The 23263-nt window shown below is 38.5% G+C and overlaps 1 protein-coding gene across 1 annotated transcript in view; it reads right to left on the bottom strand.

The window, feature by feature from the left end:
- COL25A1 (collagen type XXV alpha 1 chain) overlaps window positions 1-23263 on the bottom strand; it is a 323161-nt gene that overhangs the window by 145409 nt on the left and 154489 nt on the right. The window contains exons 3-4 of the mRNA XM_069782996.1: window positions 12588-12632; window positions 10467-10474 (exon numbers count right to left, since the gene is read on the bottom strand). Of these exons, the coding sequence (XP_069639097.1) occupies window positions 10467-10474; window positions 12588-12632 (53 nt within the window). The remainder of the gene's footprint in view (window positions 1-10466; window positions 10475-12587; window positions 12633-23263) is intronic.

The raw sequence follows: 23263 nt of genomic DNA, 5'->3' as shown, positions 1-23263 counted from the left end.
GTGCAAACTGCCTTCGAGAAAACACTTCCACCATGCACTTTCTGGAAGTTACAGAATCCAACCACCTAGTCTAGCGATTTAGGAACAAGTTTCTTCAATGAAATTCCAAACCCCTTGACCTCAGCTAGGATCAACAATGCACTTAAACTCCCACATAGGAATATTCATCTGGGAGCTGTATGGGTAGTGATGTTTGACATATCTTTCAGCTATATCCTAAGTCCAGACAAAAAATCCAGTGTGAAAGAAAATGATGCATCATGTTTGCAACCCTCCTTCAAGGTGAAGGAATTGATGACTGAAGAATTCTTATAGGATGGTTTGGGATTTCCCTTCCCATTTGTGACAGATATAAGTAGTAATTAAATACAAGATTTCTACTGTAAGTGATTTAACATTTTCTTTGAATCCCAAAACTTCTTGTGAGAAAGTGACAGTTCAGGCAAATTGTAAGAGACATTTTTAACTATCACTGCTTACTCACTACATCCACGTGCAATTGTCAAACACAAATTGAGAAATAAGGCCTAGAATTACAATTCCTTTGGAACGCAAAATTTTGCTCGGAGGTAGTTTGTTTCATAAATAAAGTTATTACTGTTACACTAGAGAGTTACATTGTGCGTTGTGTGGAAATGACTGGGAAATGTCAAGTGGCATGCCCAACAAAAGGAAAGTATGAATGAACTTAGGTGCAGTTCGAGCATTAATTATGCCTGCCAAAGCATAAATGTTAAAATCATAACTACAGTCTTCTGCATGCCACCTGCTTAGCTGCCAATCTGAACTCAGTAGAGTAACCTAGAGAGACCAGAAATTTATGTATACTGTCAAATAAATGACAAACCAGCTTAATTCCTTTCTCTACCTATACATGCTTTATTATGAAAGAGGGTAATTTTTAAAGCTGCAGAGGAAAATACTGCAAAAAGACATTTAATTGTTAAATTACACCTGTCCAATCTATCTGCCATCAGCTAGAATTCTGTGTTTGTCAGATAGATATATGGGGTTGTATCATTTTGAACTGTCAGCTGTGAATCTAAACTACACTGATTCACACTAGCTCACAGTATCCTAGCATTATGTGCTCATTTCTCACCACACACTGACATCTAGAAAGTGCCATGCAGAGATGTGGATTTGACAATACAGGAGTTGTCTGTCCATGCATCTGAGATGGAAATTGCTAGTTTAAAGAAGGTCTTGGCAGATCCAGCATATGGTAACAATTGTCCATATTACTAATGATACATCGAGGTTATCTATTATAATGTTGTTTTATTATTCTACTAATTTTCTACATCCTTATTTGTAATCGAAAATGGACTAAAATAATTTAGAAAGTTTAATGAGTTTAAACCAGAACCTGCTATGTAGGGAGGCATTTATTGCAGCACAAGTAATTTTCTTAAGTCACCATGTGAAGTTTCTACTTTAGCTTATCTATGGCAATTTCTTTTTATAATTGCAAGTGAGGAAAAGGGTAGAAATATCTTTTTATATTGCTGGCTTTTGCAGATGAGGCAGGTGTTTCTTCACTATCAGTGTCACCGATATGGAACAGCTTGGGGCACACTGAGCATACTCCAGGGAGTTGCAGAAATAAACACTGCCTTCTCTTACTTATGCACTCATCATTACATGAATGTAACAGATGAAAGGATTCAGCCCATGGTTCATTCAAAATGGCAACTGGCTTATAAGAAGCTAATAAACGTGTTCTGATGTGTAGCTTCAGTTGTCATCTGTGACACAAACCAACAGCAACTGTAAGCTTAAGAGGTCTCAAAGTTTTCTCTTTGAGTCAACTTCTGTGATTATCTTCAATAACTACAAAAAATTGGCATACAAAGAAATTAAACTGAAGAATTGTATTACATATTCTTTATAGATGTGAAGGTCATAAAAACATTATCGTATTAACGTGACTGACATCATTGCAAAGGCCACAGTTATTACTTAGACAGCCATGGGAATTTAGAGTCTCTCCCACAATTTTTAAGAAAAACTGGAAGTTTACTTGCTGAGTATGTCCTCAGCTACAGTATTTTTCTGAAAAATTACCACATTCTCACAGCTTTCCTCTGGTTCTCATGGCACAAAAATACTACAGTTAATCTGCTTAGCAGCAAGTGTGTGTTGCACCTCTTTAAATTGAACCATGTATCTGGGAACAGTGTAACTGTTGAGGATTCTGGTATTGTATTATTGAGAAATTCTGATACACTGTGTCGTGACTGTTAGGAAGATTTTTGATTTGCCACTGAAGTTTTCTAGAAACCGTTCAACACAGCTTGCCACTATAGGCCTATTAAACAATACTAGAGGATGGCAACAGCTGCAAGCAAGAAAGGTGTAACTCACTTTTTTTACAGGGTGGACTTTATCTCCTACTTATCAGAATATTAACTGCCAGAATGCAATTTTTGATACTGCAGTTCAAAACTGCAATTAGGGCCATATCTACGGTTTGATATCAAGGCAAAATTCGTAATTAAGCAAGTGACCCACCTCTGGTTGACCTTTGTTCAAGTCTCACATCACATAACACAGGTATGGCTTGAAAAAAGTCATACTGATATCCATCACTTAGAACGATCAATACCAGTAGCTACAGCTACCATTGAGTGCTGCACTTGACAGATGTATCCATGGAAAAGACTGAAAGCATCCTTTGCCTACAGCTGTAGAAAGCCGGCTTAAATTTCACGTGTGAGAATGAAACTGAATGCCATATCCCCCCAGCTCTTACTCCTGCACTTGCTGGCCTGACTACAATAGAGAAGTCCAACTCTCGTTATAAGCTTCTGCGACAGGACTGTAGCACTTGTGCACAGCATACAAAGAAGTTTAGGGACTGGCTGTGGCAGATTAGTATTACACTCCATATGAGCTGAAGTATGTTCTTGGAAGACTCACCAAAAATGGCTTGTATACAGAGTTTTGGTGAACCATGGCAAGACCATTTGGAGTTCCAATTTGTTGAGGTGAATGTATTAATGGAAAATGGTTATGTGAAATAAGACAAAAAGGTCTAAGGACTTATTTATACTCATCCTGAGTAGTCACTTGTTTCCTGCTGAATCCAGCACTGGCATCAGCTGGCAACCTTTTGGAACGATGGGCAAGGAGTACATGGTTACAAATACAGAAATCTGCAAACCCAGTAACCTTTTGAGATGGACAGCTGACCAACAGTATCTCTTTGAAGAAAGCAGAGGATCCTCTCTGTTTCCTGAGAACAAGCAAGTAGTTTGAGGCAGATGGATCCACTGAAAACCTCATGTCTCCCAAGCCAATCACCTCTGCCAGGACTAAAAATAAGGATAAAGTACATAGAACTGAGAAAATGCATACTAAAATCACAGCACAAAGAAGCTTTTGAGATTCCAGATGTTTTGAATTTTCTGTGTATTTAAAAAGAAAAAAAAAAATTTAAAAGTTGAACTAGTTATCAATGCTTCACTACCAAACCTGAAATTCATTGCAAAAGTTTTGCTGGTACATGTTTAAGACATTGCTTTGGTCGAATGCCAGAAATAAAAGGTGGTCTGCAAAGACACCTGTTGAGAAAAAGAAATGCTGTAGAGTGGGGAACTTCTATAGGATCACCAAGCCAAATCCTCAGGGTAAGGTCAGGAACCGACATAGCCGCTCCTTGAGCTTAGACATGTATATTTTACTACAACTGTGAAAAAGGGGAGACCTGACCAGCTACTGGAAATACCACAGCTGCTGCAGAAATGCTCAATACTGCCATAGGCTGTGCTTAATCACAGATTAAAAGCTCTCTATCTTTGCTAATTTCTTCTCTTTTGATTATTCTAGTGATGTTCGTTTCATAGCAACTGAGCTGCCATAGTATCTGAGGTCGAAAAACTTGCATTTGGATGGGATTAATTTTACGTACCTACACAGACACTGCTACTTACTACACATTTGCCTGCACAGCCCCAACCTCTAACTGGGGACCCAGCAGAAAATGAAATACGAAGCACCAAAGACAAAGCAACACAGCAGGACAATAAAATGCCTTTTTCCAATTTCTCACAACAGTAGCTTTCATGTTCTTCCACACCAGGCCTATTTCTCCAAACTCAAGCCCCTCACAGCCGTTCTCTGTTCTACCTGGAATTTTCTTCACCTTTAGTAATACAGGAACAGAAAGGGGAGTGAGAGGGAATCAGAGCCTTCTAAGAGCAACCTGAGGTTCTTTACATATCGGGATGACAGTTTGTCTTATGGTATATTGGGACATATTTTTACGGGTGCAAAAATCAGAAGTGTGATGATAAAGACATTTTCTAAGCTACAATGAATTATAACAGGCTAAAGAATAATTGGAATTCTCTACCTGTAGTCCTAAGCTTTGCCAGTTTGTTATCTTCACGATTCAGAGCTAAGTCTTTCAAGAGCTAGGAAAACTTTAAATGAAATGACAGGTGAAATTTCAAAGATCTACATTTCAGGTATGAGCAAGTGATGATATTTTACAGTTACAGGAGAACAATCTCCAATTTAGACACATTCTTTTCTGCAAGAGAGGAATTTGTCTACATTTCTTGAAGATGAAACAAGGGTGTTAAGAGAAATGGGATTTAATACAATCCACATGGTCACCTGGAGTAGCCACAACCCTCCACAGCTCTTATAAGTCTTGTAAATGCATCAGGTGCTCTGCAGACTGACATCATGGGTAGATATAGGAGAAATTTCCCTGGTCCCCTCTTCTATGAAGCAATGCTATATGGGCATCTTCATATTCTGACACTTTATTCTGAAGATAGTGCAGCTTTACAGCCATATATGCAACAACTTCCAGGATGATTTACTTGGATGTTGAGCTTGATCTGTACCCCAGCTTGGGAAAAAGGGTAGGAAAAATTTTCCTGGTCTGCTTCAGTTTTTCAATGGAAAATAGTAAATAACTTCTACCTATTCAACCAGCTTGTAAGATTCTTTTTCCCCTGCAGAGATTACATGGTTTGTGTACTTGGCCTCTTCACTGCATTCATAAGCTGCTGGGGGTTTTGTAGTGGTTGGGGTTTTTTTTGTTGGGTTTTATTTTTTTTTGGAAGTTCTAGCATTATTTCTGAAGTGACATTGTCATACAAAACCCTGCAACAAATGCCTGTGTTCTCATTCTCTAATGTTTGTGCACTCTTTTGTTCTTTTTTATTTAAGATGATGTGATAGCCTATTTCAATTTTAAACTCAAGTTGAAAGAGTTAAAACTCTGAGTTTGGTCACTGTCTGTTATATAAAGCTTTTAATGAGGGGAAAAAAGGAGCTGTACCAGTGTACACTTTTTATAGTATTCATGGTGCCTTACATAATAACCAGTTAATCATGGTCTTATAAACCCCTTAATAACTGTAGTACTCATTAGCAGTAAGTCCAGCTTATTTTCTTGACTTTTGATACCATATCTTCCCAGGAACTTAGACTTCTCACTGTAATTCCTTTTACTCTTATTATTATTATTTCTTAAGGTACCTTTAAAATTAGAATGAACACAGATAATGAAAACAGAAGTCTGGGAGAAAACAGCCACCAGCTTTTGTGAGATTGCAGCATTATGATTTGACCTATTGAGCAGAGAGCTTTTTAGGTTATATGTGGCAGATATAGCTCACTATCCTCACAGAATATTCTATAAAATCCAATAAAGATTAAAGCAATAAGGTTTCTACAGGAGTTAAATAGGACTCTAGAGAAATAACTTTAAACGCTAATAGCCTTTTCATAGAGCTCTACAGGACTGTATAAGTACTTTTAAAGTGCATTGTACTTGCTGTTACATATTTCCCATTCAAAGCAGGAGGATATGACTGTAACTGAAAAGATTGAAACAGCCAGCCAAGTGACGACTTTCAAGAACCAAAGCCAAATTCTATTCCCAGTCATTTTCAAGCAGGAAGAAGTGTTCAATCAGTGCTAAGCACTACTGAAGGCACACATTTGCCTGTGCATGCACGGATGGCTGCACGCATGCACAGAAATGCATTCAGACTAAACTTTGCCCATAACAATGCCACTATTAGACTCAGCAATTTCAATAACATGGCTTCCAAGAACCTTTATTGTCTTCAGATCCCACGACAAATCTCTTCAAGAAAGCAGCTGGACCAAGACAAAGGACTGGGCCTTCAGGCTCTAAAGAAAATTATATTTTCAAACTGTCCCCGTGAAGCCTTCAAAACACGCATGAGTCCATCACTAACACATTCACTCATTTTCTCAACTTACACTTTAGGCCAAGAAGTTAAATGTACGAGGCTTTTGTGCTTTGCACAATATAAACTTCACCTTGTGGGTTAAGCTCATTAACTGGAATGACGAACACCACAGATACTTAATTTCCACAGAAGCCATGACCTAAGAGCCTAAGGGCTGGTTTGTTGTCACTGTGGGTCTTTTTCCTTTTAAATCCTAGTCTTTGTATACAGAGCTCACAGCTGGATGATGACCAAAAAAGGGTTTTTTAGCAAGCTTTTCACTCCATCTTCTCCTCCACACACTTGTGCACGCATCTACACAGATTAAGCACTCTAAATGAAATTGGAATGTGTACTCTGAAACCTGACAATGGTTTCAGTATATCCAAGCAGGTTTCTTGATACTGATGATCGATTCCTCACCAGCTGACTTGCAACTACTTGTAATAGTAAAGACAGGCATTGGACGATGTTTCATTGGTAACATTTCTCAGAAAACTCTGCAACTACAGAAGATGCCCAGAGAAAAGGTTTGAAATGGGCTGCATCACAAGAAGTGTGGCCAGCAGGTCGAGGGAGGTGATTCTGCCCCTCTACTCTGCTCTGGTAAGACCCCAGCTGGAGTACTGCGTTCAGCTCTGGGCCCCCCCAGCATAAGAAAGACATGGACCTGTCAGAGCAGGTCCAGAGGAGGGCCACAGAAATGGTCAGAGAGATGGAACACCTCTCCTCTGAAGACAGGCTGAGAGAGTTGGGGTTGTTCAGCTTGGAGAAGAGAAGGCTCCGGGGAGACCTTATTGCAGCCTTTCAATATATAAAGTGGGCTTAGAAGAAAGGTGAAGAGATTATTTTTTTTTACCAAGGCCTGTAGTGACATGCCAAGGGGCAACAATTTTAAAATAAAAGAGGATAGGCTAAGATCGGACATAAGGAAGAAATTTTTTATGATGAGGGCGGTGAGACACTGGAACAGGTTTCCCAGAGAAGCTGTGGGTGCCCCATTCCTAGAGATGTTCGAGGTCAGGCTGGATGGGGCTTTGAGCAACCTGGTCTAATGAGAGGTGTTCCTGCCCATGGCAGGGGGTTGGACTAGATGATCTATAAAGGTCCTTTCCAACTCAAAGCATACTGAGATGCTATGATTCTATGAAATTATCATCTACCTGCAGGTGTTCAAGGCATGCAATTTCTATTTACCAACAGAAACATTTCTAAAACTCGCTGAAAAAAAAAAGGCATCTTTTGTCTGAAATACATAGGCAAATCAGTACGGGAGGGCCCTCCAAGCTATACTATCAAGTGCTTTAAATAAGATCATTATCATACTTCAACAGTCACTATGTTGTGCATATGTATTGTCTCTGAAATGTATCCACTAACACATTTTGTCACTTGATTTCTAATACACACATGACAGTAGGTGTATACTTTTTTCCTTGAGTGGGACACTGCAGTCAGCTTGTCTGACTACTTGAAAGAGATATACTATTAATAGATTTTAGAAAGATGCATTATTTCATATATTATTTTTTTCAGGCATTAAATCCTAAAGATATGAATGAAACTGACAGAAAAATGAATTCCATCCATTATCAGAAAATTACCCTGTGATAGACAATGCAGCCAACTGCTAGGACCTCTGTAATAGTATTTTACTTTGCTCAAAATGCATTGAATGAAGCAGCCAAGAGAAACAGGACATAATTAAAAGAAAGGACTTAGAGGTTCCAAATGGCAGCTGTACAGCTTTCTAATATGGAAAATTGAGATGCAGTATCTTGCTAAAGAATTTTTCTTTTTTAAATTAGAGTAAAAAATTTATTTTGTATGCAAGAATGCAGAAACTCAACACAAAATATACACACTGTCAAACAACCAGTGCATTGCATTTATGCATTGTAAACACTCAGGTTCTTTTGCAAAACTTATCAAAGGCTTTTTAGTTTGTTTTGTTTATAAAGGAAAGTCCTACATTTTCTAGGCATCTGAGAAACAGAAAAAAGGTCTTTTTGACAGTAACAAAGAAAAACCAGAATACAACAGGATTTTAGAGTAATATACACTATCATAAATATATGATGAGTTACCGGATAGCCATTTCGCCCTGGTAGACCCTGGTTGAATGAGATGAAATGGTATGACACATATTAACAACACAGTCATGACACATGACAACAAACATGCAGAGTACATTACTGGCAAATTATAATTTGCATATTGATTGATTTTTTTATATGTGATATTACAAACAAATAAATATGAAATAGGTACTACACAGTGAAGAAATGAGGCTTTGGCAATGGAAATTACATGTTTTAACTTAAATAAACCCTCTAATTGAAAGGCTACTGGCTACTTCTGATGGTCACTGAAATTCCTTTTGTTATGAAGAGAATTATGCATGTAGACTGAAGGGCAATATGTGGTTAAAAGAAAAAAAGGTTTAGTGCTTAGGCAATAAAGTATTAGATACATAGGCTACCACTAGAACATAGGTGGCAAAGAAGAAATTTGAGAATGCTATAACAGATCATAAAAAAAAATTGAAAGCCCCAGCCTTTGGCTGTTATTACATGTGACACTCAGTAGTCATGTACAAGGAAAATAAACAGAGCATTGCAGTAGCCTTTGAAAATACAATATACACATAATTCCATGCAGTGCTATGTGGGATATACAAATATTTGCTATTTAAAATGAAAATGATCACCACAGTCTCCCAGGTGAAAACAATAACTATGTTCACAACAGTTGCCCCTAGCCAGACCACAAGTGTCTATCAAAGTGAAAAAGTGAATTAGGAACAGAAATTACATTTTTAAAGGCCTTGTAACAACTTAAACCCTTACTGCCTGTCAGCAAGATGAAGTCTTGTAAGTTTTGAGTATGAAAGTTGGAATTTTAAGTCAGATACTTCTTAATATTATTCAGTTTTGGGAGCTATTTCAGGTTTGTGTTAATATTGTCACAATTGAGACTTTTCTTGTTTTGTTTTAAATGGACCTATACTAAAACAGTGGGGAGGTGAAGTCAAAGACATTCATAATGAGGCACATCATGAACTCTTGCCACGTTGTCTTGCTACAGGAAAACCACTTGTATCGTGATTTATGGTCGTTTGTGTTTCATGAGAAGACTGAAAAAGAAATTGGGGAAGCCAGTGTTTCTTTCATATAGGCAGCATTAAGTCTGGCTTTTCATTGATGGCTTGTTAAATGAATTTGCCACTCTGAACTGCTGAGCACATGGTCAAAACTTTTCAAGGATAAGTAGTATCACTGCTCAATATATACAGATTACAGTAAAATCATTAGGTCACAGCAGAAATTCAACATATTAATTCACTATTCTCAAACATGCATGTAGCATAGAATAGACAGATAATCTGGTCCTGAAAATATTGTGGAAATACTGTATCTATCAAATTAAATAAAAATAGTTAGAAGTCTGCAAACACTGTAAAAGAAATACTGTTCTAATGGCCACACTTCTACACCATATGGTGCACATGGATGGCATGACAAATATGAATATTTGAGATATATGTGTTTAGTCCTGTTCTTCAAGTCAGACTTTTGACCTATCCTGGGAATATACAACAAAGCAAACAAAAAAACAAACAAACAAAAAACAAAACAAAAAACCCAACTGAAAACCAAAACCACCATAAAACCCCAGAAGAGACAAACTGTTTTCTTACAAACAGGGTTAGCCCAAGATTCAACCAACTCACTAAACTAAATAGTATTATTTAATACTCATTTTACACAAGCATTTACTAGCTTCAGTAGCAATTACACTGCAATGAGCTGGACAGCCTGTATACCTGCAAAGAATAAGAAGCCTGTACGCTAAGACTTTCTGGTAACTGCAGAGGAAGTTACTACCCAGTGAAAGGCAGAGTGACTAATAGCATACTCACACATTTTTATACTGTAGTAAAATATCTGTCATCAAGTCATAAGCAATGAACATGAACATAACATACTTACGTGGAATTGTGATCCACACTGCTATCTGAAGCGCTGAATACAAATCTATTTTTTTAGAGACTTTTTTCTTAAGGAACCTTCTGATTAAACTATTCAGCTCCAAGATAATTAGTGAGTGTTTACACTGTGTAAGTATAAATATCAAAATTCCCTTTTGATGATATGTGATCATTTTATCATGGTGATATCTTAACAGGATCTAACAGATTTTTCCCTGATTCTGGAAGAACCAACAATGTATCACTGTACTTACAGGAGGTCCTGTGGGGCAGGGGAGAGGGAAAGAGGGTAAAAAAAGAGAAAAAAAGAATATGTAAGATTATGAAGTTATTAAAGAAAGACACATATGTACGAAGCCAAGCACAAGGCCTCAGGATTGTAAGTGAGCAAAACTGCTAATACACTGTACACATTTTCCCATTCAAGTGGAATTTTCAGCTTTGGTTGTGCTTTGCAACCTGTAAATATGACTAATGCCTAAATGCATGCGCTTACCTTACCAATTCTTCAATTACAGTCATGCAATCTTATGCAAGTTGCTTCTCCATCCATTTCCATGCAATTTCATGCAGGTCCAAAAATACCAGCCATGGACTACAATACATTTTGTCAGACTCCACATAAAGCGTATGTAACCACATCACCAGTTTCAGTTAGCCACGCAGTTGGCATTGGACCACAGCTTGGCAGCAAAATTGCATAAAGTACCCTTGGCATTTAACCTTGGCATCTTGTCAAGCCATACATGTTCCAGCATCTTCCAGCCTTCCAACTTTGCCTGTGAGGGGAGGTTTCAGTGGCCACCTGACAGTGCTGAACTTTCTTTTCATCACCTTTCTTTCTCAAGGCACACATATAAAATGCTCCCCATTAAAATGTCACACTTTGTGAAGTGATATTTGCACATTTTTTCAATTATTTAGACTCAAAGACTTTTGTATAGCAGTTCTTGGAAACATTATCAAAGAGCCACAAATCAAATCTACTATTTCAGTCTTATTAAGTTGAGCAGCTGCAGCTCCCAAATCAATGGCATTTCATTAAGCTTTTATGTCTCTCTCTAATTTCTGAATAAAGCGAAGTGCAAAAGAAGTATAAACCGACAGCAGCTGTACTTTGAGATTGCTTTTAATATTGACAGGCTTTTGGTTTTAACAATGCAATTTTATTGTCCAGTAACTAAGGTGATTTCTTTATCCTGGTAAACATTCTTAAACAGCATTTTAAGGTGCAGGTCTGGTTTTAAATGAGAGAGATCAATTTCCTTGATTAATAGTTTAATATGTGTTTATTTGAGGTGTAAAATGAATCGATAAGCATCCTGCAAAGTAACTGCCAGGATCGTTTGTAAGACAGTCTTCAATCACAGAATTTCCTTCTGTATCATAGCATTTTTCTCTGAAGTAAATACTACGCCAACACCGAATGGAAACACCAAGGAGATTTCTATTAATCTTTGGCAGGGCTTGTCTTCAGTTTTGTGATGCAGGAAAATATGGAAATAGTTTTTAAGAGCTAGATAAATGATCATTTGCAGAGATAAGAAAGGCTACAGAAGATTTACAGAGATCAAGTCGATTGGAAGATTTTCCTAACTGGCAGATTAGATGAGAGCGCCAAGGAGAATAGAAATGCTCATTTTCTCCTGCATTGCCTCCAGAAAGTTCACCTTTATGAAAAACTCAATCCCGCAAGGTAACCAACAGTTCCAATTCCCATGAATGTCAGCAGGAAGAGGTGCTCAGCACCTCACAACATTGCCTCAAATGAAATTTCAAGCTCCACACCAACAGCGGGATTCTCTCAACAGCAACCTCCCTGGTACAGGGTAATGAACCAACAAATGTTTTTCTTATTTCTGTAAGAACTTAATTGCTGCTCATTTCTAGTAAACAACAATTTCTCTCATACAGAGTAGTCTACTTATCACATTATTTCCCTAAGTACCGACATTCTTAACATAAGGAATTTTATTTCCTTCTTTATTTCTTTATAAAATTGTTTGCCTCAAACCAAGGTGGCCTGATGCAACACTGACTTATAGTACTCCAACTACTGACTTACATGGAGTTATTCTAACTTCCACAAGTGTGAGGAGACACCAAAATGGTTTGACAATTACCAGTGTGTTACCAACGGTACCGTGTCAACCATTATGAAGTGCGCCTACAAATTAATGATGCCCAAGACTAGAAAACTATCTGGAAAGCCACCAGGTATATGCCAAGGGTCACAGATTTTTACCAGAGAAGTTTCAGAACTCTCTTTCAGAGCACACAAGCAATAAAAGTAAAAATGAAGGCATGCTGGGTACACATCCTCACAAAAACACAGACATCAAATAACAATGGATCTTATGAAATTGAAAACTTACCAGTCTCTCCTCTTCTGCCCCGCTTACCTCTTTTCCCTGGAGGACCTAAAAAGAAGATGGTAGGTTGTAACTTTTTTTCTTGAAATTATAGGTAGAATATCGTTTGTGTTTGGATGTAAGGGTATTAAACAGATGCATTACATGAAGTCCAGAGACTTTGGCTGAGCAAGGGTAAAAGATAACCAGAATAAAATTTAGGAAGTTGAAGATAAAATTGACAGCTACATGATCCACTATAGGCTCTCAGAAAAAAGCCTGGGAGAAACTTTAGAGGTCATCCAGTTCATCCCTCTCTCTCAAGGAAAAAGTTAACCACATCTAAATTACTACTGCAATTTCCACAGGTATTTTTTCCCCAGTATTTCACTGTTCTGACAAGTGGAACATTTTTCTTTATGTCCAACTTGCTGCACTGAAGCCCATCAATTCTTGTGCTTTCCACCACGAACCCAGAGAAGAAATTGTTCCTTTTCTTCTCTCAAAAAAAGTCTTTGCATTCCTCAGAATTGCTGCACCATTCCTCCAATCTTCTCAAACCAAACTTACCACAGGACATTAAATTTCATTCAGTTATTACTGTATTAAGCCCAAAGATTAGTATTTATTTATAAGAGCAAATCCTCTGGAAAACCTTATCTGAAAACATCAAAGAGATGAAGAAACCATCACCTGGCCTGCCATCCCCCAAACACTAACAACAGTATGTGTGTTGTTAGACACTAAAGTGCTTTACTTCCAGTTTGTATCTGTTAGCCATACCACAACGGTTTAGTCCCTGTGCGTTTTCTGCTAAGGAGTCCTTTACTACTCATTGTCCTTTCCCCACAAATATTTGCATCCTATAGTCAGTGTCTGCTGCGACCTCTAAAGAAAAAAAAATCAGATTGGTTTTGTCCCTCATTTCTGCACTCCAACCTTCAACGTCCTTTCTAAACTGCAGACATCAGTACAACATTCTTCCCCTCTGCTTGGTGACCTTGACATATTGCTCCTGAAACTGCAAGGCAAGTACACTTGCACTCCTCCTTGTACAGCTAGGAGGAGAGGCAGCAGCTGTGGCAGTGACACAGAGCACTGAAATGCTGCTGCTCTGAAGAGAGAACCACAGGTGGGACTCTCAAAGCTGCTGAAGAGAGGCAAGCGCACGGCTGGAATTTCCAAAAGCAGCGACGCGTGCAGGAGCACAAGTACCTCTGCTGTGGCTGGATCTCACCGTTTGTAATAGATATTAGGTGCACAGGTGGTTTTGTGCAAATAGTTAAGCAACTGTCTGCTACTTTAAACAGCTACAAGATTTTACAAATCATCTGTACTATCATCCCATAGCTTTCAAATGCATAGGAATGCCAAATCTTAGTTTGCATTATATATTTGCAGCAATCTGGCTTCAAAGACTAAGATGCTGAAAAGCAACACTAGTGATACAATTTCAATATATACATGAAATAGCACTAGTTTGCCAGGGAAATAAAAGCATATTGATTAAAAAAAAAAAGAAGAAAGAAAAACAAAAAAAAGAAGAGCAGCTCTTGCCTTGACGGCAGAGAGTTTTATTCCTATCAGAAAATTATAAATCTCACTAAAATCCTTCTTTTTTGTTCTAATAATTACAGTAGTAGCATAATGCAACACAAGTTTAAGACAACAATATTACAAGAAGCAAGAATGGCATAGGATATTCATAATCAACAGCATACTTAACAAGACAAGATTATTTTGTTATTATATGCTGAAAATTAGCAAAAGTGTCACTTCAGCGTGGAGAACCGTGCAAGTTGCTCCTGAAACACTGCTCACAACACAGCTCTGCAGCAATTTGGGCTGATCACAAACATGGATGGGCAGGAGAAACTTAAGGTTCTTCACCAGGTAATGACCTGTCTTTCAGCATATAGCAACAAAATATTCCCATCCTGTTTTGCAGAATATTATTTTATTAAAATTTAACTGTGCTATAGGTGTTCACATGCACACACACAAACATGTCTACTACCAAGTTTCCTTTTGAGAAAAGAACAGAACTTTAAAACTAAAAAACTTCAGCTACAGACCAGAAAAAGGTATTAAAGCCACTAACAGAAAACCCCGAAGGTAACTTCAAGCTATGAATTTTAGGAAGAAATGAAATTTGTCCAGCAAACCATATTTCCAAAAAGCATTAAATTGCCAGTTTAGTAGACATGTACAGTGACATCAAAGAAGGGGCTCCAGTTCAGGTCTTTCCTCTGACATCAAGCACCAATCCCTTCTAAGCTGTTATTCTGAGATGCCTTGATTTAGATGTAAGTATCAATCACCAGAAAAATGCTTATTATTATTATATTTCCAAAGTAACAACACTACTGAAGTTAGGAAAATTACTCTGGACTTAGACCAGTATTAATGAAATCATACTACCGCACCTGACCTTTGGCTCATCAGGCCAGCAGTATTTAAGGGCCATTAAGTAATGTGAATCACTTCTCCCTCTCATTGAAAGCTTTTTTGATTTCTGCACTGCTCAGGTCTCTGTCAAGGTCATGGCATTTGCTAACCTCTTAGAAATTGTGAGATGAGAGGTGGTGGATCTTGCAAACTTCTACTGAGTTTTGGTGACCATTTGAGGAAATAATTTCTATTTTTTTTTTTTTAATTTTTTTTTTTTACCAACACAAAGCAATTCATTTTAAGCAGTTAATTACGGGTGGTTCCAGTTCACAGAAATGCTAACGCGGACATTTAAGTTCATCACTAGATGACCTACTACTTCAGAAAGTACATGAGCTTTCATGTTTTTCTGAACAGGCTGATTTCTCTAAATCTGAACTGCTAACATCATCTGTTGCTCCAAGAGTTTCCAGTTATCAAAACCCTGGGCATTTTGCTACAAATATTAATTTTCCATCTGTCTACAGTTTTATAACTTTGCACTAATTGGAGGATTTGGTGGAGACTCATTGCAGCAGAAGGAGAAGTGAATAAAGTTATACTAAGCACAATGTCACCTTACAACAACTCCACAGATTTTTACAGTGTGCACAAGATACACAACGTATGACACAACTATCCTGAACTTTCTTGCCCGGGTTAAAAATCTCTCTAGAAGAGTATCAGAAATGTCCATGATGAATTGAATTTTATCCAGAGTATTTAAAAAGTAGTTTGTTTTGAACCTTTTTATATTAAAAATACAAAACTTAGAAAGAAAAACAAAAGTTTGAATCTCAGTGGAGTGAGCTGGGTTAATAAAGATTAATGATACTGAGCAATAAGCAAAAGCTAGTTCATAGTAGCCAAGATTTGCTAATACATTGTTTTCCTAAGCTCGCTACATTTACCTACAGGTAGGGAGTAAGAGTAAAATGCCAGAAGATCAGCTGGTTTTCATTTTTAACTTGGTTTAGCTTCAAAATATTTGAAATTATTTTATTCTTCCATAAACATTTATTAATCTAATTTTTATGAGCAGGAAGTTTTGAAGAGATTTTTTTTTTTTCATTCAAACGTCAAAAAAAATTAATGCCACTGATATTCCACATCTATGAAGGGAATGTTGAAAATTAAAGAAATTGGGGGGGGTTATATTTCCAAAAACTAAGATTCAATTAATTATCTGAATTTATCTTCTCAAGCAGTAAATGTCAGCTGCTGAAAAAGTTTTGCTTTTCTTACCTTCCATAAGAAACTAGCAAACAAACAAAAAAACCCACAAACAGAAAAAATCCTCACACCCCACACACAACCAACTTCAGCCAGGTAACAGCTTTAGACTTTGACACTTGATATTTTCACTGAAATACAAGCAATAAAAACTAACAAGTCAGTAATAAGGCTGTAACAAACAATTCCTCCTCTCTCCCCCAAATTCTTCCAATTAAACCCCCAAATTCTTCTCAATCTTCAGCAGAAGTAGCTGTTGAAATAACTACTGATACAGTACCATTGCAGAGACCATGTAGGAACAAGAATGTAACTAGATTCCAAGATATTTTCAAAAATATTAAGCACAACTTTGGTGACATTCACCTTCTAGTAATGGGTATTCTAATCTTTGCAATCAGAAATAATTAGTACAGATAGACTATTGTCAGATCATTGTTGTGTTCCTGGAGAGGTTGCCTCAATGTGCCCTATTTCTTTTTTAATAATTTAATAATTTGTCCTCTATGCACGTAGTGGTGCCGGAGGTCTGTGGCGAACCTACTATTTTTATACTGCTATCTGGGAGGCAGTTTTTACTAGAGGAAAGCAGATTACTATTGTATGTACTCCACTATATGCCTTGCCATATATCAAAAAAGGTCACATAAATCAGCCACACACCTTAAGGGGTGGGAGCCAACATGCCATCTTCACATTACAAAAAGACTCAGATAGGTGCTTTAAGCTTAAACAGACAAGAGAATCTATCTTAATCTCATAGTTAAGAACAACATAAATCTTAATTTTAGATCTAAGGATATTTTTTAAATCAGATATAACAGATGGAAAATACACTCTTTTAAAATTTATTTATTATTGCATTTTTCCAGTGCTTGGGCTGGTTAAACTGAGTTAAACTATGACATCGTTAATTTATTAAAGACACAAAAATGTAAAGATGGTGTATATTGTTCACACATTAGACAGCAAAAGCAGGATTTTCTTCAGTTCAGTTCTCCACCTACATTCTAAAAAAGAACATTCCAAAAGCATGAACAGGTTGTCCTTGCTCAAAGGGGAAAAAGACTGACCTATCAAAAGCCTAAAACAAGAATAGTGTTTTCCTTCTCCGAGATACATTTTTAGCTATAGAAGAAATAATTTACATTGCAATAATACACATTTATGAGGCATGGGGAAAACCGGGCTCAGGTTTTTAATCGGTATAAATCAGTGATGATGACTAAGTTACATTGCTTCACACCAGCTAAGAACTTTGAAAACAAAGGAATAGACAATGTGCAGTTTGCCTCCATCAAGCTTTGGCTCTGTAACTTTCTCTTAATCTTCTAAAGACTAATCCTGTGCTGCTAAGGAAATAGATTCAATAATTAAGTGGCCCAAACTGGGAGAGGAAGTTATGCCTTAACAGTCAGGTCTTTCAAAAAAATCCATATATTCATCTTTAGAACTAAGTGTGGTACTAGCACATTGTTACACTGGCACCACCTGTATTCTTTCATTTAGTGATATATTTACAGCAAACAGATTCTACTTTTCAAAGCCGCACACTGGAAAAAAAAAACCCAACAAAAAAACGAACAAACAAAAAAAATCCACCCCAAAAAACATTTGGTGGATGAGACCTATAGTCCTTCTATCAACACCTGCCAGGCACGTCAAAATGCTTTGCCATTTGGTCATCAGCTGATCTAGAAAGTCAAGTTTGTCCTAATTTTGGAAAGAACTACAGTGGCATTATCAAGCCATAGGAAAAGGATTTACCCATCTTGGGTTATACCAAACTCCAACAGGTACTCACTGTCCCTGCAAATAAGAACTCCTACAGCAAACTGGTGCACCAGCCTAAGGATAACAGAAGAGTTCAGAATCCTGTTCCCCGTTTTACTGAGGACCAGGACCTTGCTCACATGTCTCTTGACACACACACATAGCTACCGTTAAAGGTAATGGGTATTCCATGTGTACACGAAAAGAAGAATATTTTCCTGGCCATTTCGAAGGACATCTATTTCACACAGAGTTTACAGCAACATAAGATTTTGCCCATCAAGTCAGAAAAATGAATTGGCCCAATTACGTTCTCAGAGTGAATCCTGAGCGATTCTGCTGAAGTTAGAATTATTTCAGTATCATCAGGCATAGAATGCCAACTTTGCTGAAATCACGTGATGAAAATATCTAGAAGTCAGCTCAACCAAACCAACCAAGCCGCCCAAACTGTCCTTTCCGATTCTGCTGTAACGCTGGCAAAAAACTGCTGTTGGTTGCATTTCAAGCTCCATCACCCCTATTTGTCAATGGATTCAACTCTCTCCTTTCCACTTCCAGAGTCCAACCCAGCTGCCATCATTTAATCCCATTCCACACTTCTCCCTGTCAAACAAACCCAGGAAGGACTTGCAGTAGCGCGTTGAAGCCAGCCAGCCCCTCGCTGCTCACACGGAGAGGACCGCTTTCCCAGCAAAGGGACGCCTCTCTGTTTTACAGCTGCAGGGGCACCAGCGCAGGCCAGTGACGCAGGTAGGCCGCAGAGCAGAGCGGCAGCCGCTGAGCCCAACCCTTCTTCCTGTGAAATGCGCACACCACGAGCAGAGCAGCGTGCTGACTCCAGTTAACGCTGCGTAATTAACGGCCCCATCCTGCCAGCCTCCTCTTGCTGGCATGGTCACTGACTTCAGCAAACAGTACTGAAACATCCCAATGAGCTGAGCTCTCATTCAATGGATGTCTGGGCACTGAGATTCAACAGACACATCCACGGTCCTTTCCCATAGCACTGCCATCAGTTCCATCCCAAGTAGGGACAAATGGGAAGATTTCTACCTCCGAAGCTGAGCACGCTCTTACAAACACTGCATGGATCTATTCCAGCCAACTTCATCAGCCTCTTTGCTCTTTCCTCTTTTCCTAGCTTTTTTAGCTCACGTAACACTTGGACTCTTCTTTCCTCCCACTCTGCGTAATCATCCCATCTGGCCTGTCAGTCTTCTGCTTTGTACCTCGGTCTGCCTGGGATGATCTGCCCGAATTCCCTACCTCATAAAATTATCTACCTCATTTCGAGCCTCAGCTGGATAAATAACATTCATTGTTTCACACACAGTACATCATCTTTTTGGCTCACCATGAAACATCATTACATTGCAGAGCTTGGATGCATGTCAGAGGCTATTATGCAACTTGGCTGAGGAAATGCCAAAATCAGTCTATCTGATCCACAGCAAAGAAATCTGACCTCCCTAAGTCAGATTATTTGTACCACTTCTGTGCATGCTACATGCCATCTGATTAGAGGCATCTAGCCTAGTATCATTTCACTAGTACCAGACACTAGTGAGAGAGCTCAAAGAATCCCACGATCATCACTTGTAAGATAGCCAGAACTGCACATACATGCATATATTCTCTCTTTTTCTTCTCTGGTAGTTAAACATGCTTGAAGTGTGAAAGGTAACATCCCTTCCAAAAATTCTAATGTCATGTAGTATTATCAATCTGAATTAATTCTATAACTATATCAATGTCTACTCCTTTTTTTCCCTTAACCTTGTAAAACTGTTGCCGTAAGAAACCATGTGTGACAATAAGCCTCACCAAAATATGCTTCAAGAAGTATTTGTTTCTTTTTGTCAATGGTAAGTTTACTGTCTCATAAAATCAAAGATATCTCCTTCCACATTGTTATGAGACTGAGAAACTTACATTCCCTACCCAGCTTCTTGATACCATTGCGCTAAATAGCACACACATTTTTAAGATGTTCTCATGTTTGTCTTCTTTGTAGGGTGAAAATACGCTATTTTTTTCAACCTCTCCATCTGAATTTTCTCCATATCAGAAAACATAATTATTATTACCTTTTCCTAAGCTTTCTCTGATTTTGCAGTGAGTCCTTTAGCATGACAAGGCTGAAACATCTCATGCTTTGTCCACAGACCTGAGCACTCACTCCAGCATGACTCCTTCAGGAGGAGCACTAATGCGTGTCCAGCAAAGCTGCTCCATACCAGGAGTCAGCAGCTGGCAATGAACAGCTTGACACAGCCTTTCCTGCAGAGCCTGGCAAGAAGCATCTCTCAGCCCTCAGGTTCTCAAGCACTTTCCCAAGAGCAGGTCCTCCTCCCAAGCACTGTCTGTGCTCAAAACTTTAATAATTTCTCTAAAGACAGCTCACTTTAAATCTGCAAATTTCACTCTGCTTCATCTTTCCCCCAACAACACACTGGCTCAAAATGAAATCAAAGGCAAAAATTTCTTAAACAAGACTTAATGCCATCAACTATAAAGTAGTAGATAAGCCTTGACAAGCAAAACGTACATAAAATTCAATTCTTGGCTATGGGTAACCACCGGACACCCTTTCTTGTTTTCCATCAAACCTAGAAGTCCAAAGATACTTTCCTTCTGTAACAGCTGCAGTAGAGGGTTCACAGCAACCCTGGGTTTTGAGCATTCCCTAAGCACTACATAACTTCTACTTCTCTCTCCCTCCACCTAGACTCCTCATAGATATAGTTTTCCGGCATAAGTGTACTTCACCTATTTGGTCCTATTCAGACCCAGGCACTGGGAGTCTTTGAAGCTGCGTTTACCCTGCCCGGCCCACAGATAGTTTGGTGGGTTGAAGCAGCCCAAGAGCTTTGTGAATGCTGCTGGTGCTGCTCCCTGGGGCTAGATGCTTGAGCGCTTAAGGGATATTCCCCCTTTTAGTTGCTCTGCTGGATACCAGCTTCCAGCCCAATCTGAAGACTGGGCTCATTAAACACTACATAAACATCAGGTACATGTATCTTCTCTTAATGCCACAAGATAAGGTGGGTTATCTACTTTCTACAAATACTACATGTGACCTTATTAACACAGGTAATAGGTGTGAGAGCAAGTTGTTCTGTCTACAAATCCTCCTCCCATCAGTTTCCATTTTTTTTCTCTCTGTTTCATTATTGTTGTTTTCATGTTCTATATGAGTGATCAGTGTTCTAGCAAAACTGGCACCACTAGTTTACCTAACAGACCTACAGCATATTTTGCATTATTCTTCATCCTTCTGTATGCTGACACTTTGGCCATGTTCTTTGCCATAGCTGTAGTTTTAGGAATGCCTTCACTGACCTATTCATAAATATATCACAAATCTTTACCAAATTACAGGAGTGTTGTGATGCATTACAGTCCCAAAGTTTAATCACATGGACATTTTCTCTCTTTCTTTTCTGTTCAGTAGGAAGAGGACTGGGGTAGGAAACACTGCTGCTTAGGTGACCTCATTTTGGGAAGACTTAACAATGCAGAACAAATACATTCTTGAACTTTGCATTTTTCACAGGTTACTGTATCACCAAAGTGCTGTGGCAGAACATGTGTAACTGATGATATTTAAAATACTGTCAGAGGTGAAGATTCACATTTATAAGGCAACCAGTTAAATTATTCACCTCAGATCACAGCTTTTGTGTCCAGCTACGAGCTAAAATTACAACCTATCTTGCTAAAGCTTTCTGAAATAGATCCCAGTACCCTGGGCTGGAACAGTTTGCTGTTTAGTCTTACAGACTAAATTTTAGTTGTGAGGCCACTAAACTATTTTAATGAACACATAACACTTCAAGCACACATGGTCATCTTTACAAACACAGAAATAGCTGCTATCACGTGGCTGACAAATATTGCTGAGGGACAGCTGAAGTATGTAGGGATAGCTATTCTATACTAGCAAGGCATGAAAGTCTTCCCATCATTTCTACTTGCCATTCCATTGTATTATTATCATGCCATATCAATAGTTGGCCCTATGATGCAAAAAGCATATGTCATATTGAGAAAAACTATTTAAGCTTCATTTGACTTTTTCAGATACTAACATAGATGAAATAAGAAATAAGGTATCAGAATTAAATTCTTCTTTGGCATCAGTAGAATTTAAATTACGTTTAGGAACAGATTTAGATGCTTTTTGAGGACATGCAGCCATACCGGATGGTGAAGTAACTCAACAGTACCACTCTAGTTGTATTAAAACAAAAGCTTCAGAATTAAAAGCCCTTAAAACCTAATTCTGCATCCACCTTTAGGAAGTCATGTTGTATCTCAAAGTTCTGCTGTCAACAAGGACAACGTAACAACAGCAGAAAGCACATCATCTTTCTCAAATGCAGTGCCTTGGACAGGCTAACTCTCAAGTAGAGAGTCTGTCACGAGTCAACCTTTCTCTAGAATGTAGACAAAAACACAGGGTATAGGTCAGGACAGAGCAGGGCTGCAGCATTTCAGGTAGTCCTGAGAAATAGAGACCTTTCCGTGTCAGTCAATGCACTCCCCCAGCCCAGTAAATGGCAGGTACCCTTCCATGCAGTAAGTACTATGCAGACATTCATCCTGGCTGTGGCTTTCATGTTACTTGTGTCAAGTTACACTCAGTCTGAGCGATTTTTCACTTAAGTACATGGTCTTGCATGTGCATGGGAGACTTTGGTCATTACTTTCTCTGAGGGCTCACTCTGACCTGAGGAAACCCATGACCTCAAAGCTTCCTCAAGCAACCAAAGATGCCCAACTCTTCTCTCCTGAGAAAAAGAGGACACCTCTCCCATGTTGCAGTGGGATGAACACAGGCTTAGATGTATGGGTCACACCAGGGCTGAAACCCTTGCAGCATGTTAGAATCAAAATGGCCTTTTCTATTTCCTCCCAAGTCCTACATCAATTTATTCCTTCTGCTGTAACTTCCCACCAAGTTCCTCACGTTCTTTTCCCTTTGCATTTCATAAATCTGATATTTTTTTTTTTATCTGTTTTGCTTTTTAAAATGCATCCTTTCTCCTTGCTGGCCATATGGCTCTCAGCTGCCAGGCGCAGTACAACAGCAGCTAGGTGCAACAGCCAGAGAGAAGTCCTGCTCACCACCTGCCGATTAGACACACCCTCAGTACTCTTGGGAGGTGGAACACAGGCTGTTGGTTTTGCTTTGGAATGGTTGGGATAGCTCACCTCAGTGCAAGCGTGGGCTGTGTTAAGCATATGAAAATGATGAT

This window comes from Haliaeetus albicilla, chromosome 1, assembly GCF_947461875.1.
Source record: "Haliaeetus albicilla chromosome 1, bHalAlb1.1, whole genome shotgun sequence".
Taxonomy (NCBI): domain Eukaryota; kingdom Metazoa; phylum Chordata; class Aves; order Accipitriformes; family Accipitridae; genus Haliaeetus; species Haliaeetus albicilla.
The sequence above is the reverse complement of the archived record's forward strand: the minus strand, read 5'-3'. Positions and strand labels throughout refer to the sequence as shown.